General features: G+C 41.3%; 1 protein-coding gene across 1 annotated transcript; it reads right to left on the bottom strand.

Annotated features, from left to right (window-relative positions):
* Window positions 1-11,807: 11,807 nt before the first annotated feature.
* On the bottom strand, window positions 11,808-12,277 carry LOC138905961 (uncharacterized mitochondrial protein AtMg00860-like). Its single transcript, XM_070194475.1, has 2 exons — window positions 12,008-12,277; window positions 11,808-11,924 (listed from the first exon to the last, which is right to left on the bottom strand). Exons 1-2 carry the CDS (start codon window positions 12,275-12,277, stop codon window positions 11,808-11,810), a joined length of 387 nt encoding a protein of 128 aa, XP_070050576.1.
* Window positions 12,278-16,462: the final 4,185 nt, after the last annotated feature.

Genomic DNA, 16,462 nt, shown 5'->3' with positions numbered 1-16,462 from the left:
CAAAATATACAAAAATAATAAATACAACAAGGGGAGGCTCCGGGTGCTGCAGAGCGGAGCATGGAAAGTAGCTCACCACTAAGCCTCCGGATAATGCGGATGCTCACCTGAACGGACACCAGATGTACTTGCCTCACTACCTGTACAATTTGTGTAGAAGTGTAGTGTGAGTATGTAAATAACGTGTACCCAGTAAGTATCTAGTCTAGCCTCAAAGAAGTAATGACGAGGGGTCAACATCGACACTTACTAAAGGTCAGTGTATAGAGAGAGCAAGAATTAAAGCTATGGACAACAATAATGATAAAATAAGAAGCAATAAATAAGTGATTCTTTAATAAAATACCAATCTAAAATCCCCGAATATGAAATACAAATTTCAACAAATATGTGCCATCAAGTAATCACGAATTCTCAAGTCATGAAGGAAATACCAAGTATAATCGGACTCCTATACAAAGTAATCAATATATGCTCAAAAGCTCATATTTTAACTATTAGAGTAATTACCCAACCCAATTTGAAAAACTCCTAAACGTAACTCTCGGGCCCACATTCCCGGATTTCAAACATATTTGTAGATAAATGTTACTCATAACCTCACGAATGCAAATATATAATTTCTACTCTATTCCATAATCATTTTCGTGGTCTAATCCTATTTTTACTAATACCTAAGTTTTTCAATATATTCCTAAAATTTTCACAATTTTCATATTAAAATCTACCCATAATTAAACTCACATTATATAGAAATTACTTACCTTAAATTGCTTGGTGAAAATCCCTCGCCAAAGAGCTCTAGAATCAGCCAAGAAAAGTGGGCAATAAAGGAAATAAGCTAAATCCCGATTTTTAAAAGTTTCTTCCCAGTAAATCCTTCTTCGCGATCGCCACAGAGCACTCACGATCATGAAGGCACAAATGCCAAGGCCCAAAAAATGCACTTCACGAACGCGAGACTAGCCTTGAAAACATGCAGGCTTATTTGACCTACCCTTCGCGAACGCGAGGGGATGTTCTCGGACGCGAAGGCTATCGCCTGACCCCCTCCCCAGCAGGCCTCACACTTCGCGAATGTGAAGCCATGTACGAGAAAACGATGGCCAGTGGCCTAGAGGATCTCGATCGAGATCCCTTTCTCGCAAACACGTAGAACAATATGTCCCCAAGCCCAATTCCTTTATCGCAAACGCGAGACTCCTTCCGGGTTCGCGAAGAAGGAAATCAGTAGCAGATTCGTCTGCAATTTTGACTTAACTCCTGATGGTCTGAAACACAACCGAGCCACCCTGGACCTCATCCAAATGAACCAATAAGTCCATAAACATAATACGGACCTGCTCGAAGCCTCAAAACACATAAAATTACATCAAAACTAAGAATCGCAACCTAAAACCAAATTTATCAATTGATGAACTTCAAACTTCGTCAACTAGCTCCGACCGCGACGAATTATACCTAGACTACTCAGAATGATGCCAGTTAGGCAAGCCAACGATTAACTATCCATTTAATTACTTATTTATTTCTTTTAAACCCATGAATTTTATTTAATAAAGGAAACCAAGTATAAAAGGTTAAAGTGATATAAAGCATGAAATAGAATATAAGAGTGTAATAGTGATATCAATAGACAAAAATCATAATTATCTACTAGAAATACCCAAATTCCGATGTCACAAGTGCACGAGCAATCTAGTAGAATATAAAAAAAAAACCCTACAACTACTGTCTGAAGTAAAATATACAAAAATAATAAATACAACAAGGGGAGGCTCCGGGTGCTGTAGAGCGGAGCATGGAAAGTAGCTCACCACTAGGCCTCCGGTTAATGCGGATGCTCGCCTGGACGGACACCAGATGTACTTGCCTCACTACCTGTACAATTTGTACAGAAGTGTAGTGTGAGTATGTAAATAATGTGTACCCAATAAGTATCTAGTCTATCCTCAAAGAAGTAATGCGAGGGGTCAACATCGACACTTACTAAAGGTCAGTGTATAGAGAGAGCAAGAATTAAAGCTATGGACAACAGTAATGATAAAATAAGAAGCAATAAATAAGTGATTCTTTAATAAAATACCAATCTAAAATCCCCTAATATGAAATACAAATTTCAACAAATATGCGCCATCAAGTAGTCACGAATTCTCAAGTCATGAAGGAAATACCAAGTATAATCGGACTCCTATACAAAGTAATCAATTTATGCTCAAAAGCTCATATTTTAACTATTAGAGTAATTAACCAACCCAATTTGGAAAACTCCTAAACGTAACCATCGGGCCCACATTCCCGGATTTCAAACATATTTGTAGATAAATGTTACTCATAACCTCACGAACGCAAATATATAATTTCTACTCAATTCCATAATCATTTTCGTGGTCTAATCCTATTTTTACCAATACCTAAGTTTTTCAATATATTCCTAAAATTTCCACAATTTACATGTTAAAATCTACCCATAATTAAACTCACATTATATAGAAATTACGTACCTTGAATTGCTAGGTGAAAATCCCTCTCCAAAGAGCTCTAGAATCGGCCAAGAAAAGTGAGCAATGAAGGAAATAAGCTAAATCCTGATTTTTAAAAGTTTATTCCCAGTGAATCCTTCTTCGCGATCGCCACAGAGCACTCACGATCACGAAGGCACAAATGCCAAGGCCCAAAAAATGCACTTCACGAACGCGAGACTAGCCTTGCGAACATGAAGGCTTATTTGACCTACCCTTCGCGAACGCGAGGGGATGTTCTCGGACGTGAAGGCTATCGCCTGACCCCCTCCCCAGCAGGCCTCACACTTCGCGAATGTGAAGCCATGAACGTGAACACGATGGCCAATGGCCTAGAGGATCGCGATCGAGAGCCCTTTCTTGCAAACACATAGAACAATATGTCCCCAAGCCCAATTCCCTTATCGCAAATGCGAGACTCCTTCCGGGTTTGCGAAGAAGGAAATCAGTAGCAGATTCGTCTGTAATTTTGACTTAACTCCTGATGGTCCGAAACACACCCGATCCACCCTGGACCTCATCCAAATGAACCAATAAGTCCATAAATATAATACGGACTTGCTCGAAGCCTCAAAACACATAAAATTACATCAAAAATAAGAATCGCAACCTAAAACCAAATTTATCAACTGATGAACTTCAAACTTCGTCAACTAGCTCCGACCGCGACGAATCATACTTAGACAACTCAGAATGATGCCAAATTTTGCATACAAGTCATAAATAGCCATACGGACCTATTCCCAAGCTCAAAATCTCAAATAGGCATCGATAACACCAAAGTCTACTTCAAACCAAATTTAAGAAACTCTAAAACTTTCAAGCCGCCAACTTTCAACATTATGTGCCGAAATTCTCCCGGATCACCCAAAACTAGATCTGAACACACGACCAAGTCGAAAATTATCATACAAACCTATTGAATCATTAAATCCTGGTTCTGAGGTTGTTTACTCAAATTGTTCACTCAGGTCAAACTTGGCCACCTTACTCCACTATTAAGGAATTATGTGTTTCGATTTCAACCCGAACCCTTCCAAAACTATCCAACTGTCCCTGCAAGTCATAAAATAGTAAAAACACATACAAGGAGTCTTTAATAGGGGATCGGGGGATCTAGAAATCAAAACAACCAGTCGGATCATTACATTATGACTCAGTACTACTGGGTTTTGGGAAGTTGATTATTTTATCCATGTTTGGCTGTATTATCACTTTTCGCAGGTTTTTGATAAATTTGACGATGTTATATTTTGATTGATATCATTATGTGATAAGATTACCTAGTCTTAGAAACTAGGTGACTCCACGACCTCTATGGTGGGGTTTGGGTCGTGCTTTAGCTTTGATTGAGGGAAAGTTTCCTAATAAATAATACTATTTACATGCTGGGGTGATGTATATATGAGGTGATGAGTGTATATACATGTTCCATAGGTATTCATGCTTGGGGTAGATTCTATACTACTCCATACCTTGTTTGGTTGTGTGTTCTACTTGATTTTATGTGTCATTCAATTAATCAACTACATGAGCATAATAAACCATGCTAGAGCTAAAGTTAAGGCTATTTGGTGCATTAGTTTGATACATGATGAACTAATCTTGAGATTTGATGCTATAATTGCCTCACACGTAGTCACATGTATGGTATGTACACACACCCGTGCTCGTCGCTCTTGTCTCGTTCATTGAATTAAACGTGTGATGTCTGTGATATATGTACGATGCTTTATATGATTACACATGTTCATCCTTTCATGCTAGAGAATATGTCTTAGGATTTTATTTCCTAATTAGCCAAGACATACATTTGTGGGATCATTGCTAATTGAATTAGCTGTAGTCATGTCTTATATCTTGAGTACACATGCGCACTTTATTATTTTCATGTCTTTGTGCACTTCATTGATGAATTATGAAGATATGCCTTTTGGTGATAATTTGTTATCTTGAATTATTATCATTATGGAACATGTGGACATGTTGGGTTAATTGATTGGGTGTTGGCACAAGGTTTTTACCACGCGATTGTGATTGATGTTGTTATTGTATTGGGGAACGAAGCGATAAGGATGGATATTGTTATTATGGATGAATAAGGATGGATATTGTTGTTATGGAGCGATAAGGGTGAATATTGTTATTACAGAGCGATAAGAGTGTATATTGTTGTTACGGAGCGATATGAGTGGATATTGTTGTTATGGAGTGATAAAGGTGAATATTGTTATTGTGTCATGGTACGGAGTGATAAGGGTGGATATTTTTATTGTGATGAAATGTGGGGTATGAGGGTGACATTCTTGATTTTGCAAGTGGATTCCTTATGTTTTGTCATGCGTTTTACATGTTTTCTATTGTTGCAACTAACATGTTATCCTATGCCCCCAGTTGTATTTGATGATTCAGTTATCAAGATGGATTTTTTCCTATGTTTGTCACGACCCAAAATACCAACCTGTCGTGATGGCACCTAACATATTTACTAGGCAAGACAACAATCACATAACCACTAAGAATTTGAATTAAAACATGGTTTAATAAGCTCAACAGCCAAAAATCTCATAAATATCTGATAAAACAACTGTAACTCTACTACAACAACCTAAAATCTGGTGTCAACCGAACACATGGGCACTACTAAGTATCAACATAGCTAAAACTCTAGTACAACTGTCTGAATAATAAAACAGTACAAAATGGCATAAAAGGGAAGAGAGCTAAGGTCTGCGGACGTCATAGTAGCTACCTTGAAGTCTCCAAGCAAGCAATGACAACGGTCTAGCAATCACCGTGTCCATATGCACTTGGATTTGCACATGAAGTGTAGAGTGTAGTATGAGTACAATTGACCCACTGTACTCAATAAGTAACAGAACTAACCTTGGGCTGAAAGCAGTGACAAGCTTAGAAGGATACAGTCAGGACCAATATAATGACAACACATATATAATAGTGAGAATGACAGTAATAGCTTAGAGAACTTCCATATTCAACTTGTTCACAGTGCAGAAATTAGACATGTCTTCAAGTTCACAATTAAATACCAGCACTGATAAGAACATGTCAAGTATGGCTTGCACGAGGTATGGTACATCTCTATGCCTACATGTAAAAAATATGTATGTCAAAAGTAAGGTATCACCATGATATTTCCAGGTACTCACACTCTCACAGTACTCAATACGTCTATATCAAATTCCACTCACCACTTAGCACTATACGGGTGCCTGACATCAATGCCCCTACCCAAAGCACATATATATAAATCACTATGCCTGCGCTCACTGCTAGTATGTCAGACTTCGGAGGGGCAGATCCTGCCCAAGTGCTAATATAAAGCTTATAAGTTCTGATGCGACATGCAACCCGATTCACAATAATAAATAAGCCAATAATGCCTGCTGCAGCAGCCCGATCCACAATAACACTCACAATCTGGCTCTCCGACCCAACTCAATCATCAATCTCTCTAGTCTCACGGGCTCACAAATATCATACTACTCAGCCCAAACAATAAGAACATGTAATATAACAGTAAATGATAATGGAGACTATGATATGATATGCAAATGAAGGATAATGACTGAGCATATAATTGCAGTTAAAGCAGATAACTGAAAAATAGCAGAAATAACTTCACTAGGACTCAACAGAATAAGCACATAGCCTAAACATGTTTTCTATCGTGAATTTTAGTTTAATTGCTCTAACAAGTAAGGATTTCACGGATAGAACATGACTTGATAATAACATAATAAAAAAGAGTCAACCGGGTGATGATTTCCATGGTGTACGCTCACACGCCCATCACCTATCATGTGCGTCACCCTAACACAAACCATATAACATGATTTCCAGGGATTTATACCCCCAGTTCCAACTTTAGAAGTGTTACTTACCTCAACGTGTGCAACTCGATGCTCCAACAAACCCTTGCCTCAGGAATTGGCTTCCAAAAGAATCGAATCTATTCACAAACAACTTAATATAATCAATATAAGCTAAAGGAATCAATTCCATCTGATAAAGCTAAGTTCTTTAACCAAATACAAAAAGTCAACCCAAAATGTCAACCTAAAGCCCACATCTTGTAACCTGACAAAATTCAAAAAATCCAAACACCCATTCAATAATGAGTCCAACCATACCAAAATCATCCAATTCCGACTACAAATCGACCCTCAAATCCCCAAAACTTACTCTCTAATACTTAGTCCATAATCCCCAAAATTGCACCTCAAACACACATAATCTAGGTGTAAAATCAATGGGTATTCAATATTAATGGACAAAAGTGATCAAAAGTTGTTTACCTCTTGAATTATAGTGAAATCCCTCACAAAATTTGCCACTAGTCGAGCTTCTAAAGTCCAAAAATGAAAAAAATGGCTCATACCCTCGACTATATCATTCTACCCAAGCATTCTCATTTCTGCGGGCTCAGAAGCCGCACCTGCGGTTCCTCTTTTGCGGAAAACCCTCCGCTTATGCAAAGATCACTAAATCTCCAACCTTCCGCTTTTGCGGCAAAAATCTCTCATCAGCGGGTCCGCTTTTGTGGTCCTCCTTGCGCTTATGCACGTCTGCTCATGCGGTAGTACTTCCGCATCTGCGATGCAAGCCTAAGACAGGCTTCTCCGCATCTGCGACCAAAAATATGCATCTATGGACTCGCAAATGCGGTCCTTCTCCGCTCCCGCGAAGCTCCCAAATCCAGCTCAATTCCGCTTCTGCATTCCTTCAGCCTCACCTGCGACCAAGCCCACTGCAGGTGCGATTACACTAGCAACTAAAATATCATCAGCAATGCTAACTCCAATATCGATCCGTTAACCATCCGAAACTCGCTCGAGGAATCCAAGACCTTAACCAAACATACCAACAAGTCCTAAACCACAACACGAACTTATTCGAAGCCTCAAATCACATCAAACAATATCACAAATACGAATAACACCCCAATTTAAGCCTAACGAAACTAATGAATTTCCAAGTTCTAAAATCAACGCCGAAACCTATCAAACCAACTCCGATTGACCTCAAATTTTGCACACAAGTCATAAGTGACACAACAGACCTAATCCAACTCCCGAAACAAAAATCTGAGCCCGGTATCAACAAAGTGAAATCTCGGTCAATTTTCTCAATCTTCCAAACCTTCAACTTTCCAACTTCAGCCAATTCAAGACAAAATGACCTACGGACCTCCAAATCAATATCCGAACATACTCCTAAGTCCTAAATCACCACACAAAGCTATCAGAACCATCAAAACTATATTCTGGAATAGTTTACCCATAAGTCAAATTCGGTCAACTCTTTCAACTTAAACTTCCATCCTTGGGACTATGTGTCCCAATTCATTTCGAAACATCCCCATAACCAAACCGACCACCCCGGTAAGTCACATAACCATAAATAAACATAGAATAAGCAATAAATGTGGGAATAGGGCTATAATACTGTCACGCCCCAAAACCGTGGAGCGCGACCGACGCACAACCGAGTGAACCCGACCGAGCATGCCTGTTAGATTTCTTCTACCCCAAACTCATTCATGAATAAAGAGAGTATATGTTTTCCTTAATTAAACAATAAAGTGGTCGTGTCTGCAATTACCAATTGCTTTCCTTAAGTTTCTCTATTTTTAAAGTCTCAAATGGACAAGTAATACAACCACAACATAGCATAGTTTGTCTTTCCCAGTACCAATACACAACCCACACTATGTCTACGGAGCCTCTATAGATAAAGAAGAGTACAAAGATAATGTCGGCAACAAGGCCCTGGCTATACCTCAACCATAATACATAAAGAACAAAAGATACATTCCCTCGAGATGAAGTGGGGCTCACCAAGCCAGCTGGGAAGAAGGTGTACTGCTATCACTGATCAATGTCTCCTGCTGTGGAACCACCTGCATCCATTTAAAGATGCAGCGTACCCGACAAAAGGGACGTTAGTACCGTCGAATAGTACTAGTATGAAAACTAAACACCAATTTAAAAATTTAGAAATACAAGATAATTATGATGAACTAGTGCGGCAATAGAATAATATAGATAACCGTCTCAACCATAGCAAGCTTATTAAAAGCTATCAATAACATTTATAGGATTTAAGATGAGATCCTCTATAATCATCTTCACACAAAGCGGCCCCGCCGCCTCACCCGATGTATGCAGGTGGAGGTGTACGTACAATACCACAACTCTAATCAAGCGGCCCTGCGGCCTCACCTCAATATATGCGGGTGGATGTATAACCACAGTACCAAGAACCTACACAAAACGGCTATGCCGGCTCACCCCATTTCATGTGGGTGGAAATGCATCAATGATACCAATACCAACACAAAGCGGCTATGCCGCCTCACCCTAATGTATGCGGGTGGTAGTGCCACAACAATACCAAAACCATACACAAAGCGGTCGTACCACCTCACCCCAATATAAGCGGGTGGAGGTGTAGTCCCACAATATCATAATCCCTACACAAAGCGGTCATGCCGCCTCACCCCAATGTATGTGGGTGGAGGTGTATCACAATCACAATCTCTACACAACCTGGCATAATACCTTTCACATAAATCACGACTCGAAATTATAACATGTGGATACATAATCTATAGTTTAGGACACATCCTCAATTTATAATGCATTATGATAAGAGCATTTGAAACACGGATTGAACATATATCTTCATCACAAAACTTATCGGAATACTCGATTTATAATCAACATGTCGGAACTTACAAGGATAATAAGAATTCCAACTCTTAAAGAAGAGTTTATCCAACATACCTCAATTGAGCTTCCTTAAACTCTAAAACGTTCCAGAATTCTTAGCAACTTCAATCTCTAGGATGAAGACCTAGTGAGTTTCCCTTCTTAATCTTCCAAAACTTGGGCAAGAATTGAAGGACAAATATTAGAGAACACCTTCTCACTCTAGGGCACCCTCTCTCACTCTAAAATGTCAGATAATAGCTCAAAAATGACCCAAAGAGTGTATTTAACGAAATAGGGTCGGGTTTTAAAAACCCAAAAATGGAGCTCCGGAACAAGGTATGCGATCGCATAACCGATATGCGGACCGCATATCGGTCGCATAGCTGGTTACAAAATAGCCAAAAGAACTGTCTGTGTATGCGGTCACTATGCAGTCCGCATAACTGTTATGCGGTTGCATAATGCACCGCATAGTTGCTTCCAGCTGACCCAATTAACTGCCTCACTCTGCGGCCATTACGCGGTCCGCAGAGTGGTTCTGCGGTCGCATAATGGACCGCAGAAATGAACATTTCCGCCAAAAATTTGCCTTTTCATTCCCGTGCATTGTTCAACCCAAAAAGTCCGAGCCTAGTCTGGCACCATGAAACATTATTTATTTTGCAAATTTTACCAGGCCTTACACTTAAGTACTTTGAAATTTTCCGCGGTGTTACAAATACTCAAAACGACCGGCCGAGTCATTATATTCTCCCCCTCTTAAACAAACATTCATCCTCAAACAGGTCTAGAATCATACCTAGAGCCTCAAATAGGTGTGGATATCTGCACCGCATCTCCTGCTTGGTCTCCCAAGTAGCCTACTCGACTAGCTGGCCTTTCCACTGAAATTTCACTGAAGCTATACTCTTTGATCTCAACCTTCGAACCTGCCGATCCAAAATGGCCACCGACTCCACATCATAAGTCAAATCTCCATCTAATAATCCGTGCTGAAGTCCAAAACATGAGACGAATCACCGTAATACTTCTGAAGCATGGAAACATGAAACACTAGGTGAATACCCGATAGACTAGGCGGAAATGCTAGCTTGTTGGCCACCTATCCAACCCTTTCAAACACCTCAAAAGGCCAATATACCGAGGGCTCAACTTTCCCTTGTTCCCGAACCTCATCACACCCTTCATGGGTGAGCGTTTCAGCAATACCTTCTCCCCCACAATATATGCAACATTACGAATATTCCGATCAGCGTAACTCTTCTGTCAAGACTGTGCTGTGCAAAGCCGATCCTGAATCAACTTGGCCTTTTCCATGGCATCCTAAACCATATCCATGCCCAACAACCTAACCTCCCGCGGCTCAAACCACCCAAGTGGAGATCGACACTGCCTCCCAAATAAGGCCTCATAAGGAGCCATCTAAATACTCGATTGGTAGGTGTTGCTGTAGTCAAACTCAGCAACCGGTAAAAATTGATCCCATGAACCCCCGAAATACATAACACAAGAGTGTTGCATATCCTCCAAAATCTGAAGGATGCGCTTGGACTATCCGTCCGTTAGGGGATGAAATGTTGTGCTTAACTCAACCCCTATGCCCAACTTTTGCTGCACTGCTCTCCAAAACTGTGATGTGAACTGTATGCCCCGATCAGACAAAATGGACACTGCCACACCGTGAAGATGAACTATCTTGCGGATATAGAACTCAACCAGCCATTTTGAAGAATGGGTAGTCACAATCGGAATGAAATGTGCAGACTTAGTCAACCGATCCACAATTACCCAAATAGCTTCGAATTTCTTCAAAGTCCATGGGAGCACGACAAAGAAGTCCATGGTAACACGCTCTCATTTCCACTTAGGAATCTCAAGTCTCTGAAGCAAACCGCTCGGCCTTGAATGCTCGTACTTCACCTGTTGACAGTTCAAGCACCGAGCCACGTACTCCACTATATCTTTCTTCATTCTTTTCCACCAATAGTGTTGCCTCAAGTCCTGATACATCTTCGTGGCACCCGAATGAATAGAATACCGCGAACTGTGGGCCTCCTTAAGAATCAACTCATGTAACCCATCCACATTAGGCACATAAATCCGACCTTGCATCTGCAAAACCCCATCACCTCCAATAAAAACCTCCTTGGCATCACCACGTTGTACCATGTACTTAAGGACAAGCAACTAGGGATCATCATACTGATGCTCTCTGATGTGCTCATATTAAGAAAACCAAGAAACCACAAGCTAGAACCCGACTAGGGTCCGAAACATCTAACTTCATGAACTGATTGGCCAAGGCTTGAACATCTGATGGTAGTGATCTCTCACTAGCAGGAATATATGCGAGCCTACCCATACTCACCACCTTTCTACTCAAGGCATCATCCACCACGTTGGCCTTCCCGGGATGATACAAAATGGTGATATCATAGTCTTTTAACAGCTCTAACAATCTCTGCTGCCTCAAATTTAGATCCTTTAGCTTAAACAAGTGTTGTACACTCCGATGATTTGTAAATACCTCACAAGACACGCCGTCGAGCTAATGCCTCCAAATCTTCAATCCATGAACAATGTCTGCCAACTCTAAATCATGAACGAGGTATTTCTTCTCATGGGGCTTCAATTGGCGTGAAGCATAAGCAATCACCCTACCTTCCTGCATTAAGACACACCCAATACAATCCAAGAAGCATCATAATACACCGTAAATGAACCCGATATTGAAGGTAAAACTATAACCGGAGTTATGGTCAAGTCAGTCTTGAGCTTCTGAAAGCTCTCCTCACACTCATATGACCACCTAAATACAGCACCCTTCTGGGTCGATCTAGTCAAAGGTGTAGCAATCGATGAGAAACCTTCCACTAAACGACGATAATATCCGGCCAAGACAAGAAAACTCCGAATCTCAGTAGCTGAAGACGGTCTAGGCCAGCTTTGAACTGCCTCAATTTTCTTCAGATCTACCTTGATCCCCTTACTGGACACTACGTGACCAAAAAATGCCATAGAATCAAGCCAGAACTCACATATAGAGAATTTAACATAAAGCTTATTCTCCCTCAACGCCCGTAGTACAACCCTCAGATGTTGCGCATGCTCCTCCTAGTTGCGTGAGTACACCAGCATATCATCAATGAATATTATGACAGAAGAATCAAGATATGGCTGGAATACACTCTTCATAAGATGCATAAATGATGTTGGGGCAATTGTCAACCCAAAATACATCACAAAGAACTCGTAGTGACCATAGCAGGTCCTGAATGCCGTCTTCAGAATATCAGCATCACGAATCTTCAACTGGTGATACCCATACCTCAAATCAATCTTAGAGCACTCTAGTACCTCGAAGCTGGTCAAATAAGTCATCAATGTGCGGCAGTGGGTACTTGTTCTTAATTGTAACTTTGTTCAACTACTTATAACCAATGCACATCCGCATAATACCATCCTTCTTCTTCACAAACAGAATCGATGCACACCAAGGCGACACATTAGGCCTAATGAATCCCTTATCTAGTAGCTCCTGAAGTTTTTCTTTCTATTCTTTCAGTTCTGCTGGTGCTATACGATATGGAGGAATAGAGAAGGGTTAAGTTCCCGATATCATGTCAATACCAAAATCAATATCCCTGTCGGGTGGGATGCCCGACAGGTGTGCAGGGAACCTATCCGGAAAGTCTCGTACTACCGGAACAGACTCAATAGCAGGAGTATCAGCACCAACATCCCTTACAAAGGTCAAATATACCAAACATCCTTTCCCAACAATCTATTATGCCTTCAAATATCAAATCACCCTACTGGGAACATAGTCTAGAGAACCTCTCCACCCTATCCTAGGCAATCCTGTCATCGGCAACATCACAGTCTTAGCGTGACAATCTAGAATAGCATAACATGGTGACAACCAATCCATGACTAGAATCACATCAAAATCAACCACACTAAGTAGTAAAAGATCAACTCTCATCTCCTATCCCCTAATTGTCACCACACACGATCGATACATACGGTCCACAATAATAGAATCACCCACCGATGTAGATACATGAACAAGGGTAACCAAGGAATCTTGGCGAATATCCAAATAACGAGCAAAGAATGATAATACATATGAAGAAGTGGAAACAAGGTCAAAAAATATGGAAGCATCCCTGTAGCACACTAAAATAATACATGTGATCAATGTGTCTGAAGTAACGACCTCTATCCTGGCGGGAAAAGCATAGCATCAAGCATGGACACCACCTGATTGACCTCCCCCTCTTGGGAGACCTCGAGCTGCCTGAGTCCACCCCGAGTTGGCTGAGCGGTGGTGAAGTAAATGATGCGGAACTCAAAGACTGGCCCCTCTACTAAACTGGACCTCCCAAAAGATGGGGACAATACCTCCTCACATGCCCCAACTCTCCACACTCGAAGCAACCTTGATCCGACAATGGCGACGGGGACTGAATCGGACCCTGAGAACCTGAATAACCACTAGAAAAACATAGTACAGACGAACCCTGAGCTGATGGAGCATGGGATGAACTCTAGGTAGGGAGGGCACTGAAAGATGACTGATCCAGACGAGCACTATATGAACCATGAGTAGCTAATGTGCCACGATGAACCAGATGAGCCATCTGAGCGAGCCTATTTGGACGACCCCTGTTGTGATGGGACTGCCATCCAGAAGAGGCACTACTGAAACCACCTAAAATACGAGGCCTCTTGGCCTCCCTATCCTTACGCTCCTGACTACGAACCAGCTCTAGGCTTCTAGTAATATCAACCACCTCATCAAATCTCGCACCCATCACAATCTCCCGAGTCATATTGAAACATAGTCCATAGTTGAGGCCATCAATGAACCTTCTAATCATCTCCCTCTTAGTGGGAACCAAACATACCTCGTGATAAGACAAATCCGAAAATCTCATCTCATACTGAGTCACTAACATATCCTCCTTGTGTAGCTGCTCAAACTGCCTACACAACTTCTCCCTGCGAGTCAGTGGAAAAACCTTCTCTAATAAGAGAACAGAGAACTCATGCCACATAAGTGGTGCAACACCGGCTGGCCTGCTCAACTCATAGGCCTCCCACCATCCGTAGGCTGCCCTGTTAGCTGAAAAGTAGTAAATGATACTCCACTAGTCTCCAAAACACCCGTTGTGCGAAGGATCCGCCGACACCTGTCTATATAATCCTGAGCATCCTCTGACTCGACCCCAATGAACTCTGGAGGTTTGAGCCTCCCAAACCGCTATAGTCTCTTCTCCTCCTCGTCCCTCATAGGTGGGACAACCTGGGCCCGAGCAACTGTAATCGGCTAGGCTGGTAGTACCCCCGGTGTCTGGAGTCTCTGAGCTACCTGCTCTGGAGTACGAGCGGCGGGAGTCTGACCACCTCCCCTAGCCTAAGAAGTGGTTGGTGCAGCAGGAACCGAAATCGCCTGATCAAGGCTCCTGCAAATAGTTAAAATCTAGGCCAAAGCCTCCTAAAGGCCAGGGATCACAATGGGTACAACTGGCGCCTGAGATGGTCCCACCAGCTCAACAACATCTGGTATCTCCTGCTCAGCTAGAGCAACTGGTGGCTCCACAAGTGCTACTATAGCTGTAGTACGAGCCGCACCTCGACCTCTACCATAGCCCCGGCCTCTTGTGACCCTAGTTGGTTGTACTGGTGGTCGTCCACCTATTCCGGTCGCACACGTCCTCACCATCTGTGAGAGAATAGGTGAATAAAAAGTTTCCAAAATCAGCAAATCCACATGACAAGAGTACAAGAAGGTGATGTTTCCTAACGGTTCGGTAGCCTCTCGAAGATAAGTACAGACGTCTCTGTACCAATCCTCAAGACTATAATAAACCTGCTCATAACTCATGAGACCTAAGTAACTTGGGGCTCTGATACCAACTTGTCATTATCGAAAATCTCAAGTTGGCTTGACAGCGCCTAACACATTTACTAGGCAAGTCGACAATCACATAACCACTAAGTATTTGAATTAAAACATGGTTTAATAAGCTCAACAATGGAAAATATCTTAAATATCTCATAAAACAATTATAACTCTACTATAACATCCCAAAATCTGGTGTCAACCGAGTACATGAGCACTACTAAGTATCAACATAGCCAAAACTCTAGTACAACTATCTGAATAATAGAACAGTACAGAAAGGCATAAAAGGGAGAAGAGCCAAGGTCTGCAGACGTCATAGCAACTACCTTGAAGTCTCCAAACAAGCAATGACAACGATCTAGCAATCACCGCATTGAGATGTACCAGGATCTGCACACGAAGTGCATAGTGTATTATGAGTACAACCGACCCAATGTACTTGATAAGTAACAAAACTAACCTTGGGCTGAAAGCAATGATGAGCTTAGAAGTATATAGTCAGGACTAGTATAATGACAACACAGATATAACTGTGAGAATAACAGTAATAGCTTAGAAAACTTCCATATTCAACTTGTTCATAGTACAAAAATTAGACATGTCTTCAAGTTCACAATTAAGGACCAACACTAAAAAGAACATGTCAAGTATGGCTAGCATGAGGTATGGCACATCTATATGCCTACATGTCAAATATGCATGTCAAAAGTAAGGTATCACAAAGATATTTCTAGGTACTCACACTCTCAGAGTACTCAATATGTCTATCTCAAATTCTCACTCATCACAAACAATCATTCGACACTTTACGGGTGGCTGACATCAATGCCGCTCCCCAAAGCATATGTATATAAATCACTGTGCATGCCCTCACTGCTGGTATGTCAAACTCCGAAGGGGAAGATCTTTCCCAAGCGCTAATATAAAGCCTATAAGTCATGCTGTAGCGTGCATCCCAATCCATAATAATAAATAAGCTAATAGGGCTTGCTGCGGCGCGCATCCCGATCCATACTAACACTCAAAATCCGGCTCTCTGGCCCAACTCAGTCATCAATCTCTCCTGTCTCACGGGCTCAGAAATCTCATACTACTCATCCCAAACAATAAGAACATGTAATGTAACAGTAAATAACAGATATTGTGATATGATATGCAAATGAAGGATCATGACTGAGCACATAATTACAGTTAAAGCAGATAACTCAAAAACAGCAGAAAAAACTTCACTAGGCCTCAACAGAATAAGGACTTAGCCTAAACATGGTTTCTAACTTGAATTTCAGTTTGAT

Source organism: Nicotiana tomentosiformis, chromosome 2 (genome assembly GCF_000390325.3).
Source record: "Nicotiana tomentosiformis chromosome 2, ASM39032v3, whole genome shotgun sequence".
Taxonomy (NCBI): Eukaryota; Viridiplantae; Streptophyta; class Magnoliopsida; order Solanales; family Solanaceae; genus Nicotiana; species Nicotiana tomentosiformis.
This window is presented reverse-complemented; position numbering and strand designations above follow the sequence as displayed.

What these genes read in the sequence shown, in the direction of transcription:
- LOC138905961 (XM_070194475.1), bottom strand. Translation starts at nt 12,277, where the DNA reads ATGGCATTTTTTGGTCACGTAGTGTCCAGTAAGGGGATCAAGGTAGAT. An exon ending in CTGACTTGACCATAACTCCG is followed by an intron (nt 11,925 to 12,007) that starts GTTATAGTTTTA and finishes GTCTTAATGCAG; the next exon opens with GAAGGTAGGGTGATTGCTTA.